Raw genomic sequence first — 24,209 nt, 5'->3', positions numbered from 1 at the left:
TATGTTATGTTTATTTGATTTATACATGTTTGTTTCTTTTTTCATAATTTATTTATTGATACAATGTTGTTTTTGATTTATTGCATTTATTCTGACACAAGTAGGTAGCGCTAAAGTGCTAGGTTATTTTACTGTATCTGTTTATTAGTGACAATGATAGCATCCATTTGTCATGATAACTTTAGATGTCAGGGAAGGTTTAGGCAGTGGCGTAGCGTGGGTTGTCAGCACCCGGGGCAAGGCAAGTAATTTGCGCCCCCCCCCCCAACCTGCGGACTTTTAGCTATCCCTGAGTCCCTTCAAATACAATAGTACTGACCTACCTGATTCCTATACTGACCACTACACTGCAAAACTACACTGTCCACTACACTACATTGTCCACTACACTGACCACTATACTATACTGACCACTATATTACACTGACCACTACACTGACCACCACACTGACCACCATACTACACTGTCCACTATACTGACCACTATACTACACTACACTGTCCACTATACTACACTACACTTGACCACCATACTACACTGACCACTATACTACACTGTCCACTATACTACATTATACTGACCACCATACTACACTGACCACCATACTACACTGACCACTATACTACACTACACTGACCACCATACTACACTGACCACTACACTACACTGACCACTATACTACACTGTCCACTATACTACACTATACTGACCACCATACTACACTGACCACCATACTACACTGACCACCATACTACACTGTCCACCATACTACACTGACCACCATACTACACTGACCACCATACTACACTGTCCACCATACTACACTGTCCACCATACTACACTGTCCACCAAACTACACTGTCCACCAAACTACACTGTCCACCAAACTACACTGTCCACCAAACTACACTGTCCACCAAACTACACTGTCCACCAAACTACACTGTCCACCAAACTACACTAACCACTACTCTGACCACTATACTACACTACACTGTCCGCCATACTACACTGTCCGCCATACTACACTGTCCGCCATACTACACTGTCCGCCATACTACACTGTCCGCCATACTACACTGTCCGCCATACTACACTGTCCGCCATACTACACTGTCCGCCATACTACACTGTCCGCCATACTACACTACACTGACCACTATACTACACTACACTGACCACTATACCACACTGACCACCATACTACACTATCCACTACACTATACTGACCACCATACTACACTGTCCACCATACTACACTGTCCACTACATTACACTATACTGACCACCATACTACACTGAGCACTACACTAACCACTACACTAAACTACACTGTCCACTATACTACACTGTCCACTATACTACACTGTCCACTATACTACACTGTCCACTATACTACACTGACCACCATACTACACTGACCACCATACTACACTGTCCACCATACTACACTACACTGTCCACCATACTACACTACACTGTCCACCATACTACACTACACTGTCCACCATACTACACTACACTGTCCACCATACTACACTGTCCACCATACTACACTGTCCAGTGTCCACCATACTACACTGTCCACCATACTACACTGTCCACCATACTACACTGTCCACCATACTACACTGTCCACCATACTACACTGTCCACCATACTACACTAACCACTACTCTGACCACTATACTACACTACACTGTCCGCCATACTACACTGTCCGCCATACTACACTGTCCGCCATACTACACTGTCCGCCATACTACACTGTCCGCCATACTACACTGTCCGCCATACTACACTGACCACCATACTACACTGTCCACCATACTACACTATACTGACCACCATACTACACTGACCACCATACTACACTATACTGACCACCATACTACACTATACTGACCACCATACTACACTATACTGACCACCATACTACACTGACCACTACACTAAACTACACTGACCACCATACTACACTGTCCACCATACTACACTGACCACCATACTACACTGACCACCATACTACACTGTCCACTACACTATACTGTCCACTATACTACACTGTCCACTACACTACACTGACTGACCTCCATACTGAACTACACTATACTATACTGACCACTATGCTAACCACTATACTATACTACACTAACCACTATACTATACTACACTATACTGTCCACTACACTGCCCCCCCCATAGTGACACTACACTGACCTCCATACTATACTACACTGTCCTGCCTACAGTCTCTCTCTCTCTCGCCCCCCTCCCCCTCCCAGTAAAATGACTCTCACTTACCTTCTTATCCTGGCTGCATCGATCCGGATGAGGAGGAGAACACAGCGGCGGCTCACTTTCTTCTCACCCCTGCGCTCTGCTTGCTGCCATGTTCAGTATCCAGCGCCCTGTGATTGGGTGTATGGGGGTCATGTGCGGAGGCAGGGCGCCTCACATGACCCCCATACACCCAATCACAGGGCGCCGGACACTTAACATGGCGGCCGGAGCCCGGGGACACAAAATTAGAAATTAGGAGGAGGCAGCCAGTGACACATACTGGCGCCCCCCTAAATATCGCGCCCGGGGCCACGGCACCCCCTGCACCCCCCACGCTACGCCACTGGGTTTAGGTTTAGATTTTAGGTTAATTTTAAACACAATTTTCTTAAGTATTTTTTTTTAACTATTGCAAAGTCTTTACCGGTTGATCCTGCCAGTAAAAGTACATCCTGTTGTAAGCTGACAGCATTAAGCCACAGCTTTGCAATTAGAGGCAGCACTGCCAGTCTGCTGTGTGTTCTACTTTTTTTGCCCATTGGGCTGTCTATAAGGTCAAACAGATAGGCAGCCCAATGGTCTAGCACAGTGATGGGGAACCTTGGCACTCCAGATGTTTTGGAACTACATTTCCCATGATGCTCATCTACACTGCAGAGTGCATGAGCATCATGGGAAATGTAGTTCCACAACATCCGTGGTGCCAAGGTTTGCCATCACTGGTCTAGCAGGTGAGAACTCAGGCAAAGCTGACAACATTGCTTGGAATTCCAGTGCAGCAGGGGCAGACTGCATAGAAAGTTAAAGTATATTTTCATTTTTGCAGCCAAATTGGTATAACACCTACTTTATATTTGTAACATGTCTCCATTTACATAACATAATATTTAAAAATTGCAGCTTACCTTTTTGCAGCTTACCTTTTTTAGAAGTTGTTTTTGGAACCCTATAGCAAGAAAGGTCCTAGGTAGCTGGGCAGCAGTGTTTGTTTTAATTAACCCTGTACTGTGTAGGCAGATCTTTCATTATAAATTGTAACTAGATTTGAACATTGCCCTTATGGCTTCACAGCTGTTTTTCTACTGTGTATGCGTGAAGCGCATTGCACTTTCTGAATGTCCCTGGGGCGGTGGAGGGAGGAGGGGGGCCAAACTTCCCGGGGACCTTGCCGTGGCGAGATCTCCCAAAAGTGGGGACGGGTACCTGTCAAAAACAGGTACCTGCTTCCCCCGAAAGGTGCCAAATATGGCAGCAGAGGGGGAGAGGAAGCAAACAAGCAGGGCTTCCCCTTTTGCCTGGAGCTCCGCTTTAATAAGGAAAGATATGAGACAGGCTCACGCTAACATTTCTCAAAAAAACTTGCATTCAGCCATGACACCTCCTTTTGAAAAACATAAAAAAGGTAACGCTTAAAAAAAAATGTAGGCATGCCGTGTGAATTAGAACACATAACAAACATACTGTGGGGTTTTCTCAATTATCAAATATGACTGCAAAAGTGGATTTATGCTTTAAGAGTTCACTTGATTTCTGGAAGATCATGAGAAATATTTTTGTGCTTGCAGTAAAAAAATAAAGAATTGTGCATGTATTGCAGAGACGTATTTAATATATTTTTTTTTTAGATTTCCCAGACATACACTTCAATGTACCTTTAGATGTTGTGCCTAGCCCCCTGTGGTCTACTGGGGAGGACTAAAGAGAACAAACTAATGCATGTACTAACACCTTAGGATGCCAGCACTTGAATGCCTCTGTTGGTTTAAATTGGTTTAATGCCATTTTTAATTTGTGATGTTCTTAAATTAGAACACTTGGTCTGTGAGTACAGATGGCTCGTATAACCCCCCACACCGGGGGTTTAATATAGCAGTGAAGAGGAGCGTCTTGGACCAGAAATTGTTTATGTACAAACATCAAAATCACCACTATGAGGTTGTAAGCAAGAGGACCACTACATTTCTAAAATAAGCTAAATGCAATATTTACATGTATGACGTCTCTATTCTACAGTTAAAGTGGTATTAAACTAAAAAAAAAAAAAAATATTGCATTGCAGCTTACCAGATCTTAGATGTGGTGGCTGTATTGGTTTTCTTTTTTAAAACTTTTTTCCCTTTATTTTCACCTGGTGATCCAGCCAGTAAGTTTAACAGACCAAGCTGTCCAAAAAAAGTGGCAGTTATAGGGGTGAGACAAACCATTTACCACTGAGATGGGTGTAGGCGGGTGCCTACCTACTGAATGGTCACCTCATGTTCTTTTCCTTGCAATGTACAGTATCTCACAAAAGTGAGTACACCCCTCTCATTTTAGTAAAAATGTTATAAAAACCTTTTAATGTGACAACACTGAAGAAATGACACTTTGCTACAATGTAAAGTAGTGAATGTACAGCTTGTATAACAGTGTAAATTTGCTGTTCCCTCAAAATAACGCAGCGCACAGCCATTAATGTCTAAACCGCTGGCAACAAAAGTGAGTACACCCCTAAGTGAAAAAGCCCAAATTGGGCCCAAAGTGTTAATATTTTGTGTGGCCACCATTACTTTCCAGCACTGACTTAACCCTCTTGGGCATGGAGTTCACCAGAGCTTCACAGGTTGCCACTGGAGTCCTCTTCCACTCCTCCATGACGACATCACAGAGCTGATGGATGTTAGAGACCTTGCGCTCCCCCACCTTCCATTTGAGGATGCCCCACAGATGCTCAATAGGGTTTAGGTCTGGAGACGTGCTTGGCCAGTCCATCACCTTTACCCTAAGCTTCTTTAGCAAGGCAGTGGAGTTGTCTTGGAGGTGTGTTTAGGGTCGTTATCATGTTGGAATACTGCCCTGTGGCCCAGTCTCCGAAGGGAGGGGATCATGCTCTGCTTCAGTATGTCACAGTACATGTTGGCATTCATGGTTCCCTCAATGAACTGTAGCTCCCCAGTGCGGACAGCACTCATGCAGCCCCAGACCATGACACTCCCACCACCATGCTCAAGTGTAGGCAAGACACACTTGTCTTTGTACTCCTCACCTGGTTGGCAGCACACACGCTTGACAACTTCTGAACCAAATAAGTTTATCTTGGTCTCATCAGACCACAGGACACGATTCCAGTAATCCATGTTCTTAGTCTGCTTGTCTTCAGCAAACTGTTTGGGGGATTTCTTGTGCATCATCTTTAGAAGAGGCATCCTTCTGGAAGGCAGCCATGCAGACCAATTTAATGCAGTGTGCGATGTATGGTCTGAGCACTGATAAGCTAACCCCCCACCCCTTCAACCTCTGCAACAATGCTGGCAGCACTCATCCATCTATTTCACAAAGACAACCTCTGGATATGACGCTGAGCACGCGCACTCAACTTCTTAGGTCCATCATGGTGAGGCTTGTTCTTAGTGGAACCTGTCCTGTTAAACCACTGTATGGTCTTGGCCACCATGCTACAGCTCAGTTTCAGGGTCTTGACAATCTTCTTATAGCCTAGGCCATCTTCATGTATTCAACAATTCTTTTTTTTAGATCCTCAGACAGTTTTTTACCATGAGGTGCCATGTTAAACTTCCAGTGACCAATATGAGAGAGTGAGAGCGATAATACCAAATTCAACACACCTGCTCCCCATTCACACCTGAGACCTTGTAACACATTAACGAGTCACATGACAACGGGGAGGGAAAATGGCTAATTGGGATCAATTTGGACATTTTCACTTAGGGATGTACTCACTTTTGTTGCCAGCGGTTTAGACATTAGCCTGGAGGGCTAGTGAAAGGGGCAGCTGTAGACAAAGGGGCTGGCAGGGCCTGAAGTGGTGGTGCTGGGATTAGTGACCACAGAGAGGAAGTGCTGGGAAAGTGTGAGCTGAATCACCCTGTTCTTCAAGTATAGGGGCTGCAAGTCCCTTCCTGTAATGGGGCTTTAGCAAGTGTGTGCTGGAGGAAGAAGTGGAGTTGTATATGGACTGTATATAGGAAGAGTGTCCCTAAAGTTTTGCTTAAGTTTTGTTTTAAGTTTGCTCAAATGGGCATCCCATAACCTCCCATCCCTATCCAAGTTATTACCCTTAATAAACAGAAAAACAAAGTCACAGACTGTTGTCTGACTCTGGAGTGCCTGTGGAAATTCAGTGTGCCTGGCTGTACAGGGTGGGGGATCCCAGTTTACTTACGGCTCCTTAGGGGGTGCACTACAATTGGATACCGCCAATCTTTCTTGAAAGTTTAAAATCCAATCGAAACATGTCAGTATAGGCAGGAGGCGACATCACAAGTACAGGGGGCATTATTGTAGAGTGTGCACTGTCATCAGAGATTTTTACTACCAGATTCAGGCTTGTTGTCAGCGGCCGGGGCCCAGCCTGTTTGTGTTGAGTTGATTATTGCTCCTCTTCCTTTCTCTGCTCTTATTAAAGCTGTCATTAGGTGCACACATGCTTGCACTGCATTAGCAACATTGAAGCAACACAGTTCAGAAGCAACACGCAGCTGGCAATATAGAGTGAGTGTCTTTATTGATATATATGTCATTTGGAAGGCCTGCATCTGGCCCTACAAATGGAAGAATTTTCTCTCATTTATTTCTCTATCACTATAACCTGAATGAAGAGGTCTCTATGTATACAGTCAGGTCCATAAATATTGGGACATCGACACAATTCTAATCTTTTTGGCTCTATACACCACTAAAATGGATTTGAAATTAAACACACAAGATGTACTTTAACTGCAGACTTTCAGCTTTAGTTTGAGTGCATTTACATCCAAATCAAGTGAACGGTGTAGGAATTACAACAGTTTGTATATGTGCCTCCCACTTTTTAAGGGACCAAAAGTAATGGGACAGATTAACAATCATCCATCAAACTTTCACTTTTTAATAATTGGTTGCAAATCCTTTGCAGTCAATTACAGCCTGAAGTCTGGAACGCATAGACATCACCAGACGCTGGGTTTCCTCCCAGGTGATGCTCTGCCAGGCCTCTACTGCAACTGTCTTCATTTCCTGCTTGTTCTTGGGGCATTTTCCCTTCAGTTTTGTCTTCAGCAAGTGAAATGCATGCTCAGTCGGATTCAGGTCAGGTGATTGACTTGGCCATTGCATAACATTCCACTTCTATCCCTTAAAAAACGTTTTGGTTGCTTTCGCAGTATGCTTCGGGTCATTGTCCATCTGCACTGTGAAGCACCGTCCAATGAGTTCTGAAGCATTTTGCTGAATATGAGCAGATAATATTGCCCGAAACACTTCAGAATTTATCCTGCTGCTTTTGTCAGCAGTCACATCATCAATACAAGAGAACCAGTTCCATTGGCAGCCATACATGCCCACGCAATGACACTAACACCACCATGCTTCACTGATAAGGTGGTATGCTTTGGATCATGATCAGTTCCTTTCCTTCTCCATACTCTTCTCTTCCCATCACTCTGGTACAAGTTGATCTTGGTCTCATCTGTCCATAGGATGTTGTTCCAGAACTGTGAAGGCTTTTTTAGATGTTGTTTGGCAAACTCTAATCGGGCCTTCCTGTTTTTGAGGCTCACCAATGGTTTACATCTTGTGGTGAACCCTCTGTATTCACTCTGGTGAAGTCTTCTCTTGATTGTTGACTTTGACACATATACACCTACCTCCTGGAGAGTGTTCTTGATCTGGCCAACTGTTGTGAAGGGTGTTTTCTTCACCAGGGAAAGAATTCTTCGGTCATCCACCACAGTTGTTTTCCGTGGTCTTCCTAGTCTTTTGGTGTTGCTGAGCTCACCGGTGCGTTCTTTCTTTTTAAGGATGTTCCAAACAGTTGATTTGGCCACACCTAAAGTTTTTGCTATCTCTCTGATGGGTTTGTTTTGTTTTTTCAGCCTAATGATGGCTTGCTTCACTGATAGTGACAGCTCTTTGGATCTCATATTGAGAGTTGACAGCAACAGATTCCAAATGCAAATAGCACACTTGAAATGAACTCTGGACCTTTTATCTGCTCCTTGTAAATGGGATAATGAGGGAATAACACACACCCGGCCATGGAACAGCTGAGCAGACAATTGTCCCATTACTTTTGGTCCCTTAAAAAGTGGGAGGCACATATACAAACTGTTGTAATTCCTATACTGTTCACCTGATTTGGATGAAAAAATCCTTAAATTAAAGCTGAAAGTCTGCAGTTAAAGCACATCTTGGTCGTTTCATTTCAAATCCATTGTGGTGGTGTATAGAGCCAAAAAGATTAGAATTGTGTCGATGTCCCAATATTTATGGACCTGACTGTAATACACAAACCAAGTAATGAGTTGGAGATGGTTCTAGAGTTGTGTTGTCATAAAATAAGCCTATCTGCATTGTGTTACTGATTCAATTGTTCTTAGCTTGCTTAAAGTGGAACTTCACTCTCTCAGTCAACATTGACTATTTTTAACCATTATGATGATAGCATTAGTAAATAAATAGGAAAGTATATCATATTTATTTGTTTTAATTATTTTTTTTTACATTTCTTCAGTTGCCTCCTGATTTCTTGCCTAGCAAATGATGTAATACATCCCTGGAGTCTTCTGGAGGAGAGGAGGGGTTTTTTCGCAGCTAAGCACACCCACCTGCTTGTATGCCTGAGCTAAGAGCAGATGGATTCCATGAAGTCAATGTTACACGAATCATCTGCCCTTACTCAAGATGGCCGCGGCCAAAAATGCTAGGTGTTTTTCAAAGTGATATCTAAGTGAAAGTGACACTAAACCTTTGTTTTTTGTTTTTTTTTAAATAACAAACATATCACACTTACCTCTACTGTGCAGTTCGTTTTGCACAGTGTGGCCCCGAACCTTGTTTTCTGGGGTCCCCCGACAGCGCTTGCGGCTCGTCCTCGCATCGGTAAACCCCCTGGGAGAAGTGCTCTCCCGGGGGGTTACCTTGCCGGCGTGCTCCCGAGTCCAGCATTTGCGTCTGAAGACACAGAATGCCGGACTCGGCCCCTCCTCCGGCGCCTGCGTCATTGGATTTGTTTGACAACAGTGGGAGCCAATGACTGCACTGCTTTCAATCCAGCCAATCAAGAGCCATGAACCCTGGGCAGAGAGGAAGATCGCGTTTCCACCCAGGGAACATGGATGGATGGGGGACTTTGCTTTGAATATTAAAAATGACCTAAATAGCATTTTTGCTTTGTGGTGCTCAGATGCAGTGTAGTTCTGCTTTAAGTTGGCACAAACCATCTGCATTATGGAATTTTCTGGGTCCATCTTAAAATACATGTCTAATTTTATCATAGGAAGATGCAGTCATGACTAACAGCAGTGGGAATCAAAATGTTTTGTTCAGAACTTACTCACTCTTGCTTTCCATCTTAACAGCTATTTCTATATACACTCCTGGAGCTTGTTTGCCCTCTCCCCCCTCCTCTTCATGTTTTGCCAGGTTTTGTTTTTTTTTGGGGGGGGGGGGGTGCAGGTACCTGGTTTTGACAGGTACCCTCTCTCATTTCCAGTTGGATTGCCACAATGAAATCACTCCCTCCTTCCCTCGCAGCCTTCTGAGATAAGTCAGGTCCAAGAATGCTGCAGGACCATTCACAAAGCACAGCGTGGCTCATGCATGCTTAGTGGAAAGTTGGCTTCCCCAAAGTAAATAGTAAATATGCTGACGCCTGGACCAGAAGACGGATGAAAAGCTGGCTCGGGTGAGGACAGCGCTGGATTACTGGATAGGTACAGTAAGTGTCCTATTATTAAAAGTCAGCAGCTACAGTATTTGTACAGTAGCTGTTGACTTTTATGTTTTTGTTTATATGTTGATGAGCCGCTTTAATCTAAAAATACCTGGAAATACAACACCTCTAATAAAAGTCAATAGCATAAGTTTTATCTCCAAATTAAATACAGTCAAGAATATATTGGAACAGAGAGGGAAATATACAAAAATGAATTAGACTTGGAATGGACTACTGTGATGGGTAATTCTGCTTGTAACCTTTAAGCATTCTCTGCATAATTCTATAATATATATTTAGAAAAGAGAGAAAGTATTGAAACATTCCTAGTTTCATCAGCACACCCACTAGCTAATTCTGAATTTGCATGTTGTCTCCCCATAGATCTAGTTGTTTCACTAGTTAGGTGTATGGCCTTGGGGAGTTTTGTAGCAAGTGGGATGCATAGATAGTTATGACTGGTTAGAGAAGTCAGATGACTTTCTGTTCTATATAAGGGACAAGATCGGGGAAGCTGTTTTACCTGAAACATTCTGATAATACTTGAGAAGCAGACAGAAGAGATTTTGCCTGTTTTCCACAATGGGTTTGCAAATATTAATATTATTTATGGCATATGGTAAGTTTTCACTTTTATTGATACTTTAAAAACCTTATGTGTGTTTATCTTATTTGTGCCATGGGTAATTGGCATGTATCAGTACATTGTAGGTAAATTGCCAGGTACTCAGTTTATGCAGTTAGGAACATTTTATTAAAGACTACAGTATGAGTTAGTAAAACAGAAAACAATATTTTGTACTGACCTGACTGTTGCTGCCCAAATGTTTGGCACATGCGAAATGGTTATCTGATTTAAGCCTAGTACACGCAATGAAAATATCAGACCAATGATTGTCTGTTTCTTTTTGCATGCTAGTCTCATATCAAAAACGGATAGGGTTACTAAAGTTACAAAAATTCTCGTAGGACAGAATAGAACTTAGAAGTGATGTAATGTATTGTATTGTATTGTATTGTAATGTATTCTTTCATTTTCAAGCATCCATGGTCTTGGTTACATGATTTTTTTTTTTTTTTTACAAATACCATACTAATTACACAAAAATTGTGTGTTCCCTTATCTTACTGGAAAAATGTTTGTACTGATCCCTTCATATATTTTCACATGAACTGTCGTGAAAACGATGTATTAACGAATAAATTATCGGACGATTAATGCGTTTTTTTTGTCACATATTCTCATTGCATGTACGGGCCTTTACAGTGTAAGCCAACTCTATGGTTATTCCCACAGTAGATTTCCCCATTTGACTCCTCATGCTTTTGTCACTCTGTAGCAAAATTGAACGCCATGAGGCTGGTAGTGTATTCGTTCTCTTAGTATGTGTACACAATAATACCAAAATGGGACTTTCATGTGCTTTTGTAAATTCCAAAACAGTTACATATTTACATAGTTAATCTGGTTGAAAAAACGACACAAGTCCATTCAGTTCAACCCACAAGTAGTTGGAGTTGGAGTAGTATAAATCCAGTCAGCACGTTTTCTTATTTTTGCTGTGGTGTATGTTTACAATTACAACTGCACTCAAATATATCTAGAAATGCCGGTGGTACAATTAATTTCCAGAAGATTTAAAGTAATACTATAGTCTCGTTTTTTTTCGTTAAAAATAACAAACATGTTATACTTACCTGTTCTGTTCAGTGGTTTTGCACAGAGGAGCCCGTATCCTCCCCTTCTTGGGTCCCTCTTTGGTGCTCCTGGCCCCTCCCTCCTGTTGAGTGCCGCCACAGCAAGCAGCTTGCTATGGGGCACCTGAGACAAGCCACCGCTCCGTGTGTCCATTCAGACACGGAGCCGAGGCCTGGCTCCAGCCCTTTCTCTCCTCATTGGCTCACTGACTTTGATTGACAGCATAGGTGAGCCAAAGGTGCTGCTGTCTCAGCCAATGAGGAGGGAGAGTCCCAGACACCTGAGTCTCCCGTGCAACATTGCTTAATCAAGATGGGGCTCAGGTAAATATTAGGGGAGCTGAGGGGGTGGCTGCACACAGGTTTTTTTTTATCTGAATGCATAAAATGCATTCAGATAAAAAAACCTTCTGCCTTTACAACCACTTTAATATGTAGGCATCTCCGCAGTCTTCATTCAAACTCTTGACTGGTGTATGCTGATGTATGGTTCTTTAACCTGTTAACCACCCCACTCTTGTATTACTACCCTTACCTTCCCAATAAAACACACCACACTGTCTGGATTAAAAGGCCGTCTGGCCCCTTTGTAAACAACCATAACAAAATTCCATAAATTAACTTCCATTTAAATATATATATCTATAAATATCTATAAATATATATAACAACTTTTTAACATATATACTGACTGTTATGTCTGAGGTTCATGAAGGAAGGTATTCTATCGCATTGGCTGTACCACAACCACTTCAGCATCCTGGCCCCTAGCCGCGATCCCGCCAGCTCAGGAACAACTATTGCCACCTTCTTTCCCAATATAGCCCAATGACCGATAGTCCATGATTACCATATAGGGAAGGTACCCATACCGAGATAGGCCCAACCCGTTCCACATCATATACTGTACACCTTCCACCATTCCGAACTTCACGTACCAGAGACCCCTGCCACAGGAGCCCACTAGCGATACCTTACGTGTGGGTGGCCCGCCACAGCCGCAAAGCCCGTTGGAGACCTTCCTTGAGCCCCAGGAATTACATATCTATGCCCACAGCTGACAAGTGAATCACGTCTCCCCTTAAATATAGGCCAAAATCTCCTTCTAACTCACAATGGCGAACCACCAGCCCCCCATTGCGGACCACAAATTTTGTCACTGCTTTGTTGACCTTGATCCTGGCCTTATTTATCCTTTCCACCGACCTAGCCCCCCCCCAAGCTGCTCTGCTAATGATGTCTGACCATAGTAAGACCATAGTATCTGGAAAGGCCGTACATAACCGAAGGAAATCACACTTTATGTCTCTAATGAGGTTCCTGGATGCCCTGATACTAAGGTCATTGACCCCAACATGCAGAAGCAGCACATCAGGAAGCCTATCCATCCTGGCATACCGGTCTCTGGCACTACTCGTTACCACAGCATGCCAGCTATATCGATCCAGCGAACCGTGGCCTCCACCCTGGAAAAACCCAGCTGCCTGCCTTCCAGTCTAACCAGAGCCCTCCTAGCCCCCCAGTGAACATAGGAGTGACCCAGGATCCACATCAGGCACACCGGGCCTGAAAAACAGAAACACAAAAAGGAACATAGGCAAGAAGACCCAAGACACCAAACACACAGACCATGTTGCACTACCAATCCTCAGACCAGAAAGGCCACACACAATCAACACCACACAACAACACCAAAAAGGACACAGCCCCCCCATCACCACCCAACCCCTTGAGTTGAGGGCTCCACATCCCCCCTCCCCCTTTTACACCCGCTTCAAAGGAGATGAGGGCGTACATATAACTGAAATCGGTGAGATTCCCAACGACCAATAAGCTAAAGTATCTGATCGCTGACACTCCAACGCGCCGCCTCAGAGGCTGCTCCAATCCTGAATGAATGAGAAGAATAGGCTCTCAAAGAGAAACCACCTGCCTCCAAGCATTTTTGGAACACACTCACAAACTTATACCGAGAAAACGCTGACCCATCCCTGTGGACCAAAAAGGGGCCAGGCTCGGGAGTCCGCAACCCCACCCATTCCCTTATCTCCGCCACCGGGCACAACGTCAGACACTCCACTGCCCCTAGTACCACCCTGGCTCCTTCTAACCCATCTAACCCGAGCAACAGACACCCCGTCCTCGCAATTCTTACCCAGAAAGTACAGCAATGTGTGTAGCCGGTCTTCATTGCTGGAACAACCTCCGACCCTACTTACCAGCTTCTGCCATTCTCTCCACACCCGCTCATAAGCCGGCCAAGTAGCCTCTGCCACTGACTCATGAACCATTGACAGCATGGTGTCAATATGTGATCCCACAAGCAACCGATGCACGGGACTCCAAGCTGCTCCGCCTCCTGGGCCAACTGCCAGAATCTGTCCCACTGTAACCGCGAAAGTGCATCGGCCACCTCGTTCTCAATCCCCGGAATATGAACAGCACACACAAAAATATTCAACTGTAAACACAACAACACCAAGTGATGAAGCAAACGGACCACAGGCAGGGAAGATGTTGACAAGGAATTGATGGCCTGCACCACCCCCAGATTATTGCAATGAAAGCAAACCCGCCGGTTCCAGAAATGTGTCCCCCAAAGCTCTACAGCCAGCACGATAGGAAAAAGTTCCAACAACATCAAATTCTGAAAGAGCTCAGACCCCAACAACACCGCCGGCCACCAACCATCGACCATTGAAATAAGCTGCATAACCCACCGACCCTGCTGTGTCAGTAAAGAGATCCAGCTCCGCCGCCTGCACCACCAGCCCTTGCCAAAAAGACCGGCCGTTGAACTGCTCCAAGAACACATCCCACATCCGCAAATCTTCCCGATATTCCCAACTAATCCGAACAAAGTGATGTGGGGCCTTCACACCCACCATGGCAGCCACCAAGCGTCTACAAAACACATGCCCCATGGGCATGATGCAACAAGCAAAGTTGAGCTTTCCTAACAATGATTGCAACTCCCTCAACTGCACTTCTGAACGGCAGATCACCTCGGTCACAGTCACCGGAGATCCTCCAGCTTGTCGCTCGGCAAGCGGCACTCCATCAAATTGGTATCGATAATGATCCCCAAAAACTGAAAAACCATAGTGGGTCCCTCAGTCTTGTTCTTAGCCAACAGAACCCCAAAAACTTGAAAAATATGCTGTAAGGTAGCCAACAAGATGGGACATGACCGATCACCCGGGGGGCCTATCACCAAAAAATCATCCAGATCAGTGCAAAATGCAAAAGTCCTTGATGACCCATTCCAGAAAGGAACTGAACATCTCAAAATAAGAACAAGAAATGGCGCAACCCATTGGTAGGCAACGGTCCACAAAATAATTCCTCCTCCCAACGACAACCCAACAAGCGAACACTGTCCGGGGTGTACCGGCAACAAACGAAAGGCGGACTCTATGTCCGTCTTAGCCATAAGAGCTCCCTTCCCGATCTTCTTCACCCACCGTACCGCTTGGTCAAATGAGGCGTAAGATACCATACAAAGGGAAGGATCGATAGCATCGTTCACCGACCCACCCTTAGGGTGAGACAGGTGGTGAATGAGCCTAAATTGATTCGGTTCCTGCTTGGGTACGACACCCACTGGTGAAACCACTAAGTCCCCCACCGGAGGCAACACAAATGGGCCAGCCATCCTTCCCAATGTCACTTCCTTCAGCAGCTTACTAGAAACTACATCAGGATGTTCATAAGCAGACTTAAGGATAGCCGGGGGGGACCCGGTCCAACGTACTTGGGGTCGGGTAGCCCTCCTTAAAGCCCAACCACAGCGTCCGTGCAGCTACCCTGTTTGGATACCTACTTAGATACAGTGCCATTTTTCCACCCTCACCGGCGTCATCCCTCTTTCCAGCGTCGGACAATTTCTTTCCTTTTCTGAAGTATTTTGACAAGGGGTGAGCTCCTCCGCAGCCTGGACACTCATGCCGGAAACAGCAGGAGCCTCCAAATTTGCAGGTCCCTCGTTAAACTGCCAACAGAACCCCTTGAGCTTAGTGGCCAATGGTGAAGAGGCTTGGGCACCCCCGGCCCCCTCAAGAAAGGGAGGTGGCGCAACCCTAGCTTGTGTCATGAGTTTCATCCACAAGCCGATGTCTTTGTGATCACATCGTAACAACGCTCTCACAGCCTTCCGCTGCCGGAACTGCTTATTATAGCGCAGCCACGCCACGTCCCCATCCACCCTCTGGGCTTCACTGATGGAATCCAAGTAACAAAACAATGCCAAACAGTTCTCCAGCACCTTCTCCCCTATAACACTCGCTAGTATATTAAATGCCTGAAGCCAGTTGGGGAATGTCCATGGAATAAGTCTATAGCGCCTTTTCTCTTTTTCTTTCATCAGGCTTAACCTTGTCCAGGTTAAACTTTTCCAGTGGTAGCAACGAAAAGATCTCCACGTTGTCCCCTTTCCAAATCTTCTCCTTCACCTCCCCTTTTAAATGAGAACCGTAGACTGCAGCGCGCGTTGAGCCCTCTGCCGGCCAGCAGATGCCGCTCTCCCGCCATCTCCATCTCCACTGGGAACTCCGCTGCTGTGTACGATGGACGCGTCCACCCTGGGGTAGGGGCCCATGCCAGCAACTGCCAACCGTCCACGCCACACCGCGGGCGGGGGAAGGCCCCGCGCAGGCTGCCGCAACCTCCGAGCCGGGTCCCGCCTGTGCTGGGGATTCCTCCCAGCCCCAGCAGCCGGAGAAGGAGCTGGTCTCTTTGCCCTGGGTGCTGGAAGGTCCACGATCGGGCTCCCTCAGCGGCGGCTCACCCTGGGGGATTCCTCCTGTCTGAAGCGCGCAGGAGGCTCAGACCTCCTCGCACGTGGACTGGCAGGTGAAGGGGAAGCAGCAACCTGCCCCGACCCCCACAGAAGCACAGCCAGCTGCGCGCTAAGCCACTCTGGGGCCTTCGATGTGGGAGTTGAGCGCAGCTGCCCCAGCAATCGATCAAAATTTTCCATTGTGAGTGCAATACAGAAACAAAACGTTTCTATGGTGTTGCCTCCTCTCCTGCTCACCCCCAACTGACTAATCCCCGCCCTCACTGACTATGTTACCTATGTATTACATATTATCTCTCTCATTGCACCAAACCCATTCTAAAACCTTTTAACCACCCCCTTCCAGGATACACCCTGTGCAACCACTAACAGCAACCCCCAGTCATGTGGACCCTCCACCCAGGTTCCCTTTGCTCCAGGTCTGTTCTTGAGTCAGGGTTTGCAAAAACGAAACAAATGGCCCTCGGCAATCATTTTTCAGCATGAATACAGGACTTCCAGCTCCTCCATGTTTCACAACCCCCGCCGTCAGTGCTCTTTTTATTAGACACCAGCAATGCCATCAAATAAAACTTGCAAACACGTATTGCTTTTAAATGTCATTACATGAGCACAAATATTTTTTTCATCTGTACTTATTGCATTGTGTAGTGCAATTCTGTGCACGTCTACCCAATATTCTATAGTTTGTTTTGCCTAGCCATTGCTTCTCCTGCATTTTAAATGTAGCAACATAGTAAAATTAATGTTTCTGAAATAATGTTAGGATCCTCATAACAGTGCTTACTAAGAGTTTGATTAATTAGTTAATTCTAATCTTCTGTTGTGTTTTAAGTAGTTATGCTTTAAGGGTTATTTACACGTAATAATATATTTGTAATTTACATTACAAGTTCTACATATTAGATGAATAACATAGAACATTATGTTTCTGTTTAAATATATTTTATATATCTGTTTCTAATATTAAATCTCATGGGAATTTTAACAGTGATGACTGTGCTGAGTGAAGTTACCACAGGGCCTTCAGTTCCTGATAAAAGAATTGTCACAAAAGGTAATTCTAACAATGTTGGTTGCTTTTAAATTAAAGTGATTGTAAAGTCTGAGAAGTTTAAGAAAAAAAAATAACAAACATGTTATACTCACCTCCTTTGTGCAGTTGGTTTTGCATAGAGCAGCCCAGTCCTCCTCTTCTTGGGTCCCTCTTTGCTGCTCCTGGCCACTCCCTCCTATTGAGTGCCCCCCACAGTCAGCAACTTCCTATGGGGGCACTGGAGCCTGAATCACAGCTATGTGTGTCCATTCAGACACGGAGCCCTGATCCGGCCCGACCCCCTCTCTCCCTTGATTGGCTGACTGACTTTGATTGACAGCTGTGGGAGCCAATGGCAACCCTGCTGTGTCTCAGCCAATCAGGAAGAGTGTCCCGGATGGCTTAGACATTAGTGGACATTTCTGGAGAGAGAAGGAGCTCAGGTAAGTAATTAGGGGGGTACTGGGGAGGCTACTACACACAAAAGATTTTTGTGGCCTTTGAACGTAGGCCATCTGCCTTAGAAGGTTCCAATAATGGTGCCTATTTTTTATATGCCAACCCTTCACTAAGGATATGTCACCAGCAGCCATTTTTCAGTGTGTGTTGAAGTAGTAGAGGGAGAGCTCACAGTCTGTGTAGTGTACATTGCTATACAGTACTATACTGCGCTATATTGTGCTAAAGTTCTCAGGAATGCAGTGTGGTGAGCTATATATTCTTGAGTACCTCCCTATGTTCACAGTTCAGAGACCCAACAGTTCTTTTTAATATTACCTTTGTTTTGATGTTTTTGTAAACTATTTTTTCTAATGTTTGCTAGGAAAAATAGGGTCAGAGTTTATTGTTTCAGTGTTTTTATATATATTTTTTTGGGGGGGTGGGTATATTTTATTTTGTTAAGGACTTTCTTTATCAGAGTCTGCAGCGTACACTTGTGCTGTTTCTTTTTTGCAGCATGTCATTGCATACTTCACTGCTGTAAGTAGGGACTTTATTACCCTTCTGCCATATATGTAAAAAAAAATGGGCAGGCCTAAAGGAGAGGCAGAAGTTCTGCACACAGAGGTAGTAGAGAGCCCGCAGGTTCTGCAGGACAAAGTGATGGTCAGGAGGCACCAAAGAGAGGCAGGGCACACCTGCTGTACAGCCACAGAACGTGCAGGAGGTATTGAGTGCCTTACAAAGCCTTCTTGTTTTCCTCCTCCCAGGCTGCAACTGCTGTTATTGCACCATCTTCATCCTGCTCTTCTTCTGCTAAGTCTGCCATATCCCCACAAAATGGCAATGAGGAGTCAACAAAATTATTAAATTACAACGTCAATGACATGCTGCAGGAGGCTAATCTTGGTCATGCACAAGTATTTCTCCTTTTAGGTATTGAGGAAGAAGGGTCAGGACCATAGAAGGAGGGGACATTGGGCAGGGAGCAGCAATAACATCCTGAGGGTAAGGCAGAACAGCAGTGAGAATGGATTTTATCCAGGGACAGGGGCAGCTTGCAGAGGACTAATAGGAGCAGCCATTCTAATCCATCTGGCATCACTGCCCCACAAGTACATGCCACTGCTATGCCCAAGGTAGGCCCACAGAGCTCTGCAATGTGCGTCTTTTTTAGTGTACATGAGTGGGGTGAGATTGATGAGGACAGTGTTGTCCTTAGCAAAACCAGGGACTCTGGGTCCCTTTTTTTTCTATTTGTGGCAAATAGGGTCTTTTGCTCAGACGCCAGGTATATTGGGTGGTCAGCATTATTAGATCACCAATAAGAGGGGAAGGGGAAAATGGTTAGTCAATTGCCACCATTCCAGAGGAAGCCCAAAACTGAGCACTGTGAAGAGGTGCTGTGTAAAAAAACTATTTTCTAAAATCTCTTATGGTGGCAGGATCTGTCTGATGACCAATGTGCCTCAGATCTGATCCCTGAAAGGAGAAGCAGCACTGCCAGAGGCTGCCCCTTATTTTAGAATTTTCATTAACCATGGTGGCCCGGCCTGGCTGCAGATATTGCTCAGAGTGTACCTGGTAGAAGTTGATGAGAACTTCCTTTGCATCTCTTGGCCCAGTACCTCCTGGAGTTGGAGACAGGGTGTAGAAGGATGAGAAGTGGCACATGTGCCTGAAAAAGGGCCAAGAAACAGCAGCAAATCAGAAAACAGTGTGGGATTTGCTGTGCTGCTGGGAATGCTCAGAACAGGTCTGCACAGAAAGCTAGTTTGCCAAGCAAGTTCAGGAACTTGCAGGCCAGAGTCAGCAACAGTTGAACAGCAGAGGTAGCACATCAGAAACAGGAGCCAGGTCAAAATCCAGGCCTGGGTTGATAACAGATAGCCAGCAGAGGTACCAAGACAGCACACAGAAGGCTTAGGATACAAGCCAAGGTCAGCAACAGGAACTCAGGATACAGCAGAGTCCGGAGGCAAACCGGGTCAAACACTGGATAGCAAAAGGTATATACATAAGACCTTGTTGTATAGAACTGAACTTTGAAAGAAGAATAATGGTTATATTGCACTAAAATGTTTAAAGAATAAGTTGTGCTGCCTGTTCCCTTCAAAGCTCTGCCTCATGGTTAACCCTCCCCACACACCTGTTTCCTGACAGTGTGGACTGGCTCACTCTCATTAAGGGCCAATTCACATTATCTGCGGTGACAGACGTTTTACCGCACGGTAAAATGAGTCACCACAGGGACACACAGGAAACAATTGTTTCCTATGTGTCCCATTCAGTGCTGAATCATGCACCACACTGCCCCCTAGCCAGCCAGAAATGCAGAGCAGCCGGTGCATTGAATCGCTTCTCCTGAGTGTTGTTCACTGGCTGGTATACTTACCTTCAACCCCAATCCAGTGTTCTTCACTGTGTGGCCATGCTCAGAACTGCACAGCCAATCCCTTTGAAAATGGCTGCTTTTTATGCAGGCTGCAGCCCGGTTCATTTCTATGAGAAAACTGTGCTTCAAGCAGTCACTGAGCACAACCTTCCCATGGTACAAATAGGAATGAAGCATGCATGTGCATGCTGATCCCTGGATTGGACTAAGGGAAAAAATAAGTCCAGGCGGTGGGGAAAATGATAAAAAAAAAAAATTGTATTACAATTGTCCTTTGAGCACTTAAGGACTGAGCCTCTTTTTGAGACGTGTTGTTTACAAGTTAAAAACAGTTTTTTTTTGCTAGAAAATTACTTAGAACCCCCAAACATTATACATTTTTTTCCAACACCCTAGAGAATAAAATGATGGTTGTTGTAATATTTTCTGTAACACTGTATTTGCGCAGCGGTCTTACGAGCGCACTTTTTTTGAAAAAAATTTACTTTTTTTTAAATTAAAAAATAAGACAACAGTAAAGTTAGCCCAATGTTTTTTATATTGTGAAAGATAATATTACGCTGAGTAAACTGACACCCAACATGTCACTATTCAAAATTGCGCCCGCTCGTGGAATGGCGACAAACTTTTACCCTTAAAAATCTCCATAGGCAACGTTTAAAAAATTCTACAGGTTGCATGTTTTGAGTTACAGAGAAGGTCTAGGGCAAGAATTATTGCTCTCGCTCTACCGATCGTGGTGATACCTCACATGTGTTGTTTGAACACCGTTTTCATATGTGGGCGCTACTCACGTATGCATTCGCTTCTACACGCGAGCTCGGCGGGGCAGGGCGCGTTTACATTTTTTTTTTATTATTTATTTTACCTTTTATTTTTTATTTTTACACTGTTATTTTACAAAAAAATGGTGTCACTTTTATTCCTATTACAAGGAATGTAAACATCCCTTGTAATAGAAAAAAAAGATTGACAGGGCCTCTTAAATATGAGAAAAGACCTCAGATTTCATATTTACACTAAAATGCAATTAAAAAAAAAAAAAAGTCATTTAAAAAAACGAAAAAAAAAATATGGCCCTTCAAGAGCTATGGGCGAAAGTGATGTTTTGACACCGCTTCTGCCCTGCAATGGTATGGAGACGGGTGGGGGCCATCTTCCCCTCAATCGTCTCCATACCCAGGAGAGAGACAACATCTGATCGTCTCCGCAGCTGCCGCTGGCTCTGTTAAGCAGCGTAGGGCACAAGAGCGTGGCGGGAGGGGGGCCCTCTCCCGCCGCCGATAAAAGTGATCTCGCTGCGAATCCGCCGCAGAGACCACTTTTATCGGAAGTGGACCACCGGCCAAAGAAGAGGATACCAGGGTTATGGCAGCTAGCTTTTTTAGCTAGCTGCTGCCATAACAACGATATTCCTCTTCAAAGTTAGGACGTATATCGGCGTGTGGTGGTCCGTAAGTGGTTAAGTTACTTAACCACTTGCTTACCGGGCACTTAAACCCCCCTCCTATCCAGACCAATTTTCAGCTTTCGGCGCTGACGCACTTTGAATGACAATTGCGTGGTCATACAACACTGTACCCAAATTAAATTTTTATCATTTTTTCACCACAAATAGAGCTTTCTTTTGGTGGTATTTGATCACCTCTGCGGTTTTTACTTTTTATTAAAAAAATGTAAAAAACTGAATTTTTTTTTAAAAAAAAGTTTATTTTTTTATATTTTGTTTTAAAAAATTTTAAACGGGTAATTTTTCTCCTTCATTGATGTACGCTGATGAGGCGGCAGTGATGGGCACTGATAGGCGGCAGTGATGGGCACTGATGGGTGGCAGTGATGGGCACTGATGGGTGGCAGTGATGGGCAGCACTGGCAGGTGGCACTGATTGGCACCACAGGTGGGCATTGTACTTGTGGGCACTGATAGGTGGTACTTGTGGGCACTGTTAGATGGCACTGTGGGCACTGTTAGGTGGCACTGTGGGCACTATTAGGTGGCACTTTTATTGGGCACTGATGAGGCAGATGTGCCTCTTCCACTTGGGGACCAATGTCCCTCACATCCGATCCGGTGATCGGCTTTTTTTTCTACTCGCGCTGTCAGCGTGAGTAAAAAAAAAAACCGATTACCGATCTTTTGTTTACATCATGTGATCAGCTGTCATTGGCTGACAGCTGATCACATGGTAAGGGGCCGGGACCGGCCCCTTACACAGATCGGTGATCAGCCGAGTCTCCCGGGAATGTAGGTCCGCGCTGTAGCCGTCATTCGGCTATATCGCGGATGCCAAGCGGTTAAAGGTCATCTACAGAAAAAACAAAATGGAAGGCGCACACACCTAGTGCATTACCAATGACATTTATTAAATAATAAAATCAGTAAAAAGTGGGTACTCACAAAATGCAACCCTCAATAAGCCATAAAATCACACAGTGTGGAATAGTGCGGAAACACACTGCAGCTTTTACCCTGTGATGTGTTATAGCACATGTGTTATACCCTTCACTGAGTACCCACTTTTTACTGATTTTATTACCGTATTTATCTGCGTATAACACGCACAGGCGTATAACCTGCACCTTAACTTTAAGAGGGAAGTTTCAGGAAAAAAAATTACATTTTAAAATAAGGGTCAGTGCCCATAAATGCAGTCTTATCAGTGACCATCTGCTGCCTCACCAGTGCCCATCAATACAGCCTGATCTATGCCCATCTGCAGCCTCTAATATGCCCATTATTGCAGCCTGTTTAGTGCCCATCTGCAGCCTCTAAGGCTCCATTCACACCTGAGCGTTTTGTAGCTTGAAGCCTGAAGCTACAAAACGCTGGAGGGAAAAAAATCAATTAATCTCTATGGAGATGGTTCACATCTCCACTCCAAAACGCCTGAAGCCTTACGCCTGAAGCTCAAACAAGTTCTGGACCCTTTTTTGTTGCGCGAATCGAGCAGATTTGGGCGTCTTTCTGCTTTTTACATTGGTGACCTTTTGCCCTGCACAAAATCGCGGTAAAAAAAGCCACAAATCACGGTAAAAAACGCCGCAAAATCGCGGTTTCTGCCTGAAACCGTCTAGGTCAAGTGTGAATGGGGCCTAACATGCCCATCATTGCAGCCTGTTTAGTGCACATTTGCAGCCTCTAATGTGCCCATTATTGCAGCCTGTTTAGTGCCCATCTGCAGCCTCTAACATGTCCATCATTGTAGCCTGTTTAGTGCCCATCTGCAGCCTCTAATGTGCCCATTTTTGCAGCTTGTTTAGTGCCCATCTGCAGCCTCTAACATGTCCATCATTGAAGTCTGTTTAGTGCATATCTGCAGCCTCTAATGTGCCCATTATTGCAGCCTGTTTAGTGCCCATCTGCAGCCCCTAACATGCCCATCATCACAGCCTGTTTAGTGCCCATCTGCAGCCAGCAATGTGCCCATTATTGCAGCCTGTTTAGTTCCCATCTGCAGCCTCTAACATGTCCATCATTGAAGTCTGTTTAGTGCACATCTGCAGCCTCTGTGCCCATTATTGCAGCCTGTTTTGTGCCCATCTGCAGCCCCTAACATGCCCATCATCGCAGCTTGTTTAGTGCCCATCTGCAGCCTCTAATGTGCCCATTATTGCAGCCTGTTTAGTGCCCTTCTGCAGCCTCTAACATGCCCATCATTGCAGTCTGTTTAGTGCCCATCTGCAGCCTCTAATGTGCCCATTATTGCAGCCTGTTTAGTGCCCTTCTGCAGCCTCTAACATGCCCATCATTGCAGCCTGTTTAGTGTCCATCTGCAGACTCGCCTTTGCTGATCCGCCCGGGTTATATGATGGACAAAACAGTGGTCCAATGCAGGGCCAGGGGGGGCGGGACTGTGTGTGACT

General features: G+C 45.0%; 1 protein-coding gene across 1 annotated transcript in view; it reads left to right on the top strand.

Moving 5' to 3' along the window:
• The first annotated feature begins 10,522 nt into the window (after nucleotides 1-10,522).
• Nucleotides 10,523-24,209, top strand: part of EPGN (epithelial mitogen) — a 79,971-nt gene continuing 66,284 nt past the window's right edge. The window contains exons 1-2 of the mRNA XM_073601312.1: nucleotides 10,523-10,596; nucleotides 17,465-17,530. Of these exons, the coding sequence (XP_073457413.1) occupies nucleotides 10,560-10,596; nucleotides 17,465-17,530 (103 nt within the window). The 5' untranslated portion in view covers nucleotides 10,523-10,559. The remainder of the gene's footprint in view (nucleotides 10,597-17,464; nucleotides 17,531-24,209) is intronic.

This window comes from Aquarana catesbeiana, linkage group LG01 (assembly GCF_042186555.1).
Source record: "Aquarana catesbeiana isolate 2022-GZ linkage group LG01, ASM4218655v1, whole genome shotgun sequence".
Taxonomy (NCBI): domain Eukaryota; kingdom Metazoa; phylum Chordata; class Amphibia; order Anura; family Ranidae; genus Aquarana; species Aquarana catesbeiana.
This window is presented reverse-complemented; position numbering and strand designations above follow the sequence as displayed.